The sequence below is a fragment of the Microtus oregoni genome, unplaced genomic scaffold, assembly GCF_018167655.1.
Source record: "Microtus oregoni isolate MIOR12 unplaced genomic scaffold, Mior012 000067F_010, whole genome shotgun sequence".
Lineage (NCBI taxonomy): Eukaryota > Metazoa > Chordata > Mammalia > Rodentia > Cricetidae > Microtus > Microtus oregoni.
Window position 1 is genome coordinate 55899 of NW_024543963.1, and position 9034 is coordinate 64932.

General features: G+C 46.7%; 1 protein-coding gene across 1 annotated transcript; it reads right to left on the reverse strand.

Moving 5' to 3' along the window:
- Positions 1–2213: 2213 nt before the first annotated feature.
- On the reverse strand, positions 2214–4556 carry LOC121440389 (paraneoplastic antigen Ma6E-like). Its single transcript, XM_041641158.1, has 2 exons — positions 4146–4556; positions 2214–3731 (listed from the first exon to the last, which is right to left on the reverse strand). Exons 1-2 carry the CDS (start codon positions 4554–4556, stop codon positions 2214–2216), a joined length of 1929 nt encoding a protein of 642 aa, XP_041497092.1.
- Positions 4557–9034: the final 4478 nt, after the last annotated feature.

Sequence of the window (9034 nt, forward strand, 5' to 3'; positions counted from 1 at the left end):
GACACAGGGTTGAAAGGTACTCTCTGTTTTATACCCTGAGCCACATCGAACCCCACAGCCTATGCTAGCCTAGGCATTTGGCACTGTCAGTAAGAATGAAGGCCAGCGGCTAGAGGTATTCAGTCTACTACAAGCCTCAAGTCAGTGTGGCTCACAGCTGGCAGAGTAACAAAACGTGAAAAGTGGTATAATGGTTAGTATTGTCTTCTCCATGTGGTACTGTCCTTAAACTAAGAAAACCAGCATCAACAAAAGTCATTTTGCATGTTTTAAGAGACAGCCTAGCAGTTAAGAGCACTTGCAAAGGACCATAGCTCAGTTTCCAGCACCCGCACTGGGCAGCTCACAGCCACTTGAAACTCCAACGTCAGGATATCCAAAATCCTCTTCTGGCCTCTACAGGCACCTGCACAAATGGCATATGAACACATATGCATAAATAAAAATTAATAGGGTTTTGCATGTAGCTATAGCCTAGGCTGTCCTGAAAGTCCCTGCATGGTTAGACTACAATTGTAAGTCTAACAAGTGCTAGGATTACTCATGGGTCATCATGTCAGGTTGGTACAATATTTTGTTTTGTTGGTTTTTTGAGACAGGGTTTCTCTGTAGCTTTGGTTCCTGTCCTGGAACTAGCTCTTGTAGACCAGGCTGGCCTCGAACTCACAGAGATCCGCCTGCCTCTGCCTCCCGGGTGCTGGGATTAAAGGTGTGCGCCGCCACCGCCCGGCTGGTACAATATTTCAAAAGCCCAAATGAGACCAGTGAAACTGAACCACAAATCATCTCTCACAATCCCTAGCTCGCTTATTGAAGTGCTTACTCCTTACCCTCTCAGTAACGATATATCCCACGGGTGCCAAGCTGAAATTTCATACTCCTGTAAACCCATTCCTTCCCCCAACTGCCCAAGGAAAAGGTTAGATAGAGCTGAAACATCCAAAAAATTTATTAAAGAAAAACATTTAATGAAACCATTGAAAAAATGTAAAACACTCGTCAGAAATACATCATAGTCACCAGAAGCTACAGTTCCCAGACTACTCCTCCTGGGGCTCTGAAAGCAGCTTGGAGCCCCTCACCGTTTTCTACCTTTTCAAACATCCAAGATGTGCATCTTATCAAGACAATGGCCTCTGGTGATACTCATTTACTTTGGAGGATGACCCGGCGGGGCCGCCTTATTATTGACACAGGCCAATTATGGTATACATCAGATATCAAAACGCAGAATACTCCCACCAAGTAGAGGATATAGGGGTCATGAATAACAACTTAAATGGAACAAAAACATGATGTTCAAGTCCCTCCCAGGTCCAATGTCTTTTTGCCTGTGCAGAGCAATCAAGTGACAGTCACAAGATAAGCATCAGTCAATCCCTTGGTGTCTTCTGTTCTTCCAGCTGGGTCATGATGCTGGACTTGGGGCCTTCGGAAAAGACCTGCTCAGGTTATAATGCACATATCTGGAAGACAATCAGTCAGTGGCAGACCTAGGTTCACACTGAGAAAGCAGCTAAGTAGCTCACAAAGAACAGGAAAGGCCTGACTAGGACAGCAGCTCACTGCACTTGTCTATATGGAAGTGGCTGACCAGGTGGCCAGAATTTCCACTTGTCCAGTTTAACGTATTTCATGGCTTGGCACACAACCAATGGATGAGGGGGAGTGTGTGAAGGTGAACGCTCTGGAGAGCTGGCACTATAAGGCAGACAGATAAGAGTGAACTTCCCATGGCAGAAAGCAGCCTGCCTGCCTAGACACTGCAAATGGGAGGCGGTGGGTTGCCTGTGCTGGGAGAATGAAGTAACCGAAGTGTTGGGATGGCCTCTTTCCCACATCTTCCAGACTAGAGCGGTTGCATTCTCAGGCCACATCCTTAATTGTGATGCTGGGACCTCAGCAATGTGTTTCAGGCAAGTCAAGCCAGAACAGGTCAGGACTAGTTCTGGAGGTAACATTGTCATGGGAAAGGGAACCTCTCCTGACTCTACTTGGTGGCAAATGTGGTCACCTGGATAACTCGAATGAGAGGTGGTGGTGGTGCTGGTGGTAGCCAGAACCCCTTGGGCATTTGTGGGAGAGAGTTGGTTTAAGGTTGGGTAAAACTTTTTCTGGGCCCTGCTGTACTTTGGGGGTGAAGCATGGGCCTTGGGCTTCCCTTGCCTGCCTCTAAAACTTGAGGAAGGAGGAAGCCCTTGAACCTTGTCAACCTATTTGCCAAAGGATTTGGGGTGACTACCTTCCCATGCCCCATCCTCATTTTCTGACTCTTCCTTCAACCCCTCTGGTACAGGCTCTACTTCTTGCTCTCCTGCACTGGCCAAGCTCTCAGGCACACCTGGACCTTCAGTGGGTCCTGCCTGGCCTGAGCCAGAAGGGGCCAACACATTTTCATCTCTGTCGGTGACAGGGAAGACCTTGGCCTCGTCAGAATCAAGGCCTGCCTTTGTGGCACCATCAATATCAGCAGCAGCCTCAGCAGCTTGCTCAAGAACAGCAGCAGCAGCCTGGCCAGCAGCTTCACTGGTTGGAAGGGCCTCTCTAACAGCAGGAGCAGGCTCAGTGCCCCCAACACCAATAAGGGCAGCCTGGACCACATCCAGCTCTCCACCATGCACTTCCACCCCTTCCCCTACTTGAACCACTGCATTTTCTACCAGAGCTGCCTCCCATGCCTCAGTCTCCCGAACAAGTCTGAGCAGCCCAACAAAGCCAGGTGGCCGCCTCTCCAGTCGCATCCTCCTCAGGTTGTTCTGCAGCATATGGTTGGGCCGGGCTCGCATTAGCACCTGCCTTGCCCTCACCTGATCCACCATTGCAGGCTGAATGGCCCCCTTCTCCACGGCCATCTGCAGCAGAGCTTCCAGGCGCATCACATAGGCAAAGAGCGTCTCCTGAGGCCCTTGGGAGCAAGTCAGGAACTTCATCCGCGCGGTCATCACGGGATCCTTGTTGCCAAACACCTGCACCAGTGCAGCCAGGCAGTCCTGCGCAGGGGTGTCTGGATTCTCTTCCAGAAGCTCACACAGGAGATCCAGGGCAGGGCCGCCCAAGCTCTCGACCAGCCGCCGACGCCGTTCCGTCTCGGATATGTGGCGCCACATGTATAGCATGTCATTGGCGTGGTCCAACCAGCTCTCGAAAGACAGACCCCCACAGCCGGGCTCTTCCATCCCAGAGAAGTGCCTCAGCTCCTGGTAGGCCATGTTTTCCAGGATGGGCTGCATGGCTTGGCCCCACTGCTGGGTCCAGGCTCCAGCCCCACGTGCCCCTCCTGCCACATCAAAGGGCCCTTCCTCACCCGAGCCTCCTGCCTCACCTGCGGCTCCTGCCAATCCCACGGCTCCTAGAATGCCTGCAACTCCCATGTCACCTGCAGCTCCCTCCTCATCTGACAGTCTTGCCTCACCTACTGCTCCTGCCTCATCCTCTCCTACAGCTCCTTCTTCTCCCACGGCCCCTCCATCATCCGCAGAGCCTTCATCCCCTGCGGACCCCTCATCGCTCCCAGAGCCCTCATCACCTGCAAACCCCTCATCATCTCCAAAGCCCTCATCACCTGCAGACTCCTCATCACCTGCAGACCCCTCATCACCTGCAGACCCCTCATCACCTCCTGCTCCTGCCTCTAAAACGCCTCCTTCTCCTGCAGCTCCTACCTCACCTGCAGCCCCTGCCCAACCCATAGCTCCTATAACACCTGCGACCCCCATGTCACCTCCAGCTCCCTCCTCATCAGACATTCTCGCAGCCCCTGCCTCAACTACATCATCTTCCCCATCCACAGCCCCCTCATCTGACAAGCTTGCTTCATCTACTACTGCTGCCTCATACACAGCCCCTCCCTCATCTACAACTCCTTCCCCATCCGCCGCTGCTCCTTCCTCATCTGGCATGCTCGACTCAGCTGCAGCTTCTTCCTGGGCTGCTCCTCCTGCCTCACCCGCTCCTTCCTCACCTTCTGTTTCTTCCTCTTCTGACACTCTTGCCTTGGCTGCAGCTCCTTCTTCCAGTAGGAAGGGGGCAGGAGGAGCCACATCTGCTCCTCCTTCCTCACCCTCGGCTCCTTCCTCAACAGGTACTCTTGCCTCATCCTCGGCTCCTTCCTCAGCTGCTCCTCCTGCCTCACCCATAGCCCTAACTACATCTCCTTCCTCCATTGTAGCCCCTGACCTACCTGAAGCCCCTGCCCCACCTGAAGACCCTTCCAAAGCTTGCCCGTGAGCAGGGAAATTGAGTGTGTCCTGTAGCTCGATATCAGGGACCCGAGGCAGGAAGATCACAGTCCAGGGCCCCCTATCATTTGGTATTTGTTGGGGGATCAGACTTTGGTTTAAATTGTCAGCGAATTCAACCAAAGCGACCTTTGCCCCGATCTCTTTTCTGAAGACCTTGCCAAGCACTCGGTACCTGCCCAGGGGCCTGAGGGCAGCCTGCACAGCCTCCTGGAATTCTTCTTCCTCACAGTCATCGGGGATACCCAGGATGAGCAGGGAGCGCTGGGCATTGGCACCCATCCACCTGCACCAGTCCTGAAGAATAGCCAGTCCCATAGCAGTGAACTTGGAAGGAAACATGACCAGACAGGGATGTGTGCTGACTGAAGCAGGCTTCTCCTCCTGTGAGTGGAAAAGACAGAAAGGCATATTGATGGCAGGCAATCCAGGTCCTACCAAGCTTCCCCAGAAAGTGTAGGACCAGTCCTATTAGGTCCATTTTGTTTAGTTTTAAGAAAATCTTTAACAAATTAAATCTATTTACAATATTTTATCTAGTGGCAGTTCTAGTATGTTCTGTCTCCTGAAGAAACCTGCAATTTGTAAGTTTTCAAGCTTTGGTGAAAATCCACACTTAACATTCAATTCTCTTTTTAAATGTCTGCATAGCCTGATACAGTGTCTTCTTTTCATTCTTGATATTAGTTTTTGTTCTTTTATCTTGATCAGTAGTGTTCATCAGTTTTACAACTCTATTTTGATTTTTCAAAACAGAGTTTCTCTTTGTACCCCTGGCTGTCCTGGAACTTGCTCTGTAAATTCCGCTGGACTAGAACTCAGAGATCTATCTGTCTCTGCCTCTTGAGTGCTGGGATGAAAGGTGTGAACCACCACCACCCGGTTCCAGTTTTACAACTCTTTAAAGGAACATTTGTGTTGTTTGTATACATTTCTGATATCCTCACTTGTGCACAACATTTCTTCATTTGACACTTTATAAATTAGATTTACTCTTGGTCCTGACTCTAGTTTCTTTAAACTGACCCTTAGATCGCTATCTTAAGCATTTGTTCTTTACTTTTTGTTACATAAAATTTATTTTATGTCTGTGAGTACATGTGTCTTATCAAGTGCCCTATAGAGATTAAAAAACAACTTTTAGTCTTGGAGAGATTAGGGATACAAGGTTCATATCTAAATATAATAAAAGTAATATACAGCAAGCCGACAGCTAACATCAAATTAAATGGAGAGAAACTCAAAGCCATACCACTAAAATCAGGAACAAGACAAGGCTGTCCACTCTCACCATATCTCTTCAATATAGTGCTTGAAGTTCTAGCAATAGCAATAAGACAACATAAGGAGATCAAGGGGATTCAAATTGGAAAGGAAGAAGTCAAACTTTCATTATTTGCAGATGATATGATAGTGTACATAAGCAACCCCAAAAACTCTACCAAAGAACTCCTACAGCTGATAAACACCTTTAGTAATGTGGCAGGATACAAGATCAACTCCAAAAAATCAGTTGCCTTCCTATACACAACGAACAAAGAAGCAGAGAGGGAAATGAGAGAAACATCACCTTTCACAATAGCCACAAATAGCATAAAATATCTTGAGGTAACTCTAACCAAGGAAGTGAAAGATCTATATGACAATAATTTAAGTCTTTGAAGAAAGAAATTGAAGAGGATACCAGAAAATGGAAGGATCTCCCATGCTCTAGGATTGGGAGGATCAACATAGTAAAAATGGCAATTCTACCAAAGGCAATCTATAAATTCACCACAATCACGATCAAAATCCCAACAAAATTCTTCACAGACATTGAGAAAACAATAATCAACTTTATATGGGGAAAAAAAACAGGATAACCAAAACAACACTATACAATAAAAGTACTTCCGGAGGCATTACCATCCCTGACTTCAAATTCTATTACAGAGCTACAGTAATGATAACAGCTTGGTACTGGCATAAAAAGAGATATTGACCAATGGAATTGAATCGAAGACCCGGATATTAACCCACAAACCTATGAACACCTGGTTTTCAACAAAGGAGCTAAAATTATACAATGGAAGAAAGAAAGCATCTTTAACAAATGGTGCTGGCATAACTGGATGTCAACCTATAGAAGAGTGAAAATAGATCCTTATCTATCACCATGCACAAAACTCAAGTCCAAATAGATTAAAGACCTCAATATAAGTCTGACCACACTGAACCTGATAGAATAGAAAGTGGGAAGTACTCTACAACACATGGGCACAGGAGACCACTTCCTACGTATTACCCCAGCAGCACAGACATTAAGGACCTCATTGAATAAATGGGACCTCCTGAGACTGAGAAGCTTCTGTAAAGCAAAGGACACTGTCACTAAGACAAAAAGGCAACTTATTGAATGGGAGAAGATCTCCACCAACCCCGCATCAGACAAAGGTCTGATCTCCAAAATATATAAAGAACTGGTGTGGGAGAATTGTCTGTATTCTGTCAATCATGTTTTGAATAAATGCTGATTGGCCAGGCAGGAAGTATAGGCGGGTCAACCAGACAGGAAGTAGAGGCAGGGTGATGAGAACAGGAGTATTCTGGAAAGAAGGAAGCTCTTCCCACTCTCCTGCACAGACCACTAAAGAAGCAGGATGTAATCTGCCCGGCTGAGAAAGGTACCAAGCCATGTGGCTAACATAGATAAGAACAATGGGTTAATATAAGCTACAAGAGCTAATAAGAAGACTGAGCTAATGGGCCAATCAGTTTTATAACCTATGTAGACCTATGTGTGATTTTCTTTGGGGCTTGCCAGCTGTGGGGAACTGGGCAGGACATAAACCCCAACAAGCAGGCCCCTTCATATTACAAAGAACTTAAGAAACTAGACATTAAAACTCTAATTAACCCAATTAAAAAATGGGGTACTGAACTTAACAGAGAATTCTCAACAGAAGAAGTTCAAATGGCCAAAAGACACTTAAGGTCATGTTCAACCTCCTTAGCAATCAGGGAAATGCAAATCAAAACAACTTTGAGATACTATCTTTCACCTGTCAGAATGGCTAAAATCAAAAACACCAATGATAGCCTATGCTGGAGAGGATGTGGAGTAAGGGGAACACTCATCCATTGTTGGTGGGAATGCAAACTTGTACAAAAACTTTGGAAATCAGTGTGGCGGTTTCTCAGCAAACTGGAAGTCAACCTACCTCAGGACCCAGCAATTCCACTCTTGGGAATATACCCAAGAGATGCCCAATCATACTACAAAAGCAGTTGTTCAACTATGTTCATAGCAGCAGTATTTGTAATAGCCAGAACCTGGAAACAACCTAGGTGCCCCTCAATAGAAGAATGGATAAAGAAGGTGTGGCACATATATACTTTAGGGTTCTACTCAGCGGTATAAAAACAATGACATCTTGAATTTTGCGTGCAAATGGATGGAAATAGAAAACACTTTATGAGTGAGATAACCCAGTACTCACTCATAAGTGGATTCTAGCCATAAACAAAGGACATTGAGCCTATAGTTCGTGATCCTAGCGAAGCTAAATAAGAAGGTGAACCCAAAGAAAAACATATATTTATCCTCCTGGATATTGGAAGTAGACAAGCATTGCCGGGCAAAAGTTGGGAGCATGGAGGTGCAAAGTGGGTTGGGGGGAGGGAAATTGGGGATAGAGAAGGGAGAAGAGGAGGATTGGGAGAGCTTGGGGGAGTGGGATGGTTGAGATGGAGGAAGGGTGGATATGGGAGCAGGGAAGAAGATATCTTAACTAAGGGAGCCATTTTAGGGTTGGCAAGAGACTTGGCTCTAGAGGGGTTCCCAGGTGTCCAAGGGGATTTCCCCAGCTAGGTCCTTGGGCAGCAGTGGATAGGGAACCTGAAATGGCCCTATCCTATAGCCACACTGATATTTTGCATATCACCATAGAACCTTCATCTGGTGATGGATGGAGATAGAGACAGAGACCCACACTGGAGCTCCCAAGGCCCAGATGAGGAGCAGAAGGAGGGAGAACATAAGCAAGGAAGTCAGGACCAGGAGGGGTATACCCACCCACTGAGACAATGGGGCTGATCTATTGGGAGCTCACCAAGGCCAGCTGGACTGGGACTGAAAAAGCATGGGATAAAACGGACTCACTGAACATGGTGGACAATGAGGGCTGATGAGAGAAGCCAAGGACAATGCCACTGGGTTTTGATTCTACTCCATGTACTAGCTTTGTGGGAGCCTAGGCTGTTTGGATGCTCACCTTCCTAGTCCTGGACGGAGGGGGGGAGGACCTTGGACTTCCCACAAGGCAGGGTACTCTGCCCTCTCTTAGGACTGGAGAGGGAGGGGAGGGGGAGGGGAAGGAAAATGGGAGGATGGGAGGAGGTGGAAATTTTTAATAAATAAATGAATAAAAACACTTTCAGGAATTCCTACAGTTCCACCTGGTCAGCCTGGGTAATCAAACTCCAGCTGTCAGGGGCCTTTACCTTCTCAGTTACCTTGTCAGCTGTATTTGTTCTTTTCTAATAAAAAAAAAGTCTAAAACAATTTTCTGCTGATCCCTTCTTTATTTGCCCTCTTAATTTTGGCAAGTTGTGGTTTTTTATTATTGAATTTGAAATATTTCCTTGTAGTTAAATTCATCTCCAACATATAAGGCAAATCATACTTTTTTGACCCATAGGATTCCAAATATTTAGCCATTAACAGCTTTTCAGCTGTTCTATTGTCAACACTAGCAAAAAAAATACACAGTATTAATTTCAGAAAGAATTTCACCATAGTTTTAAAAGATTATATA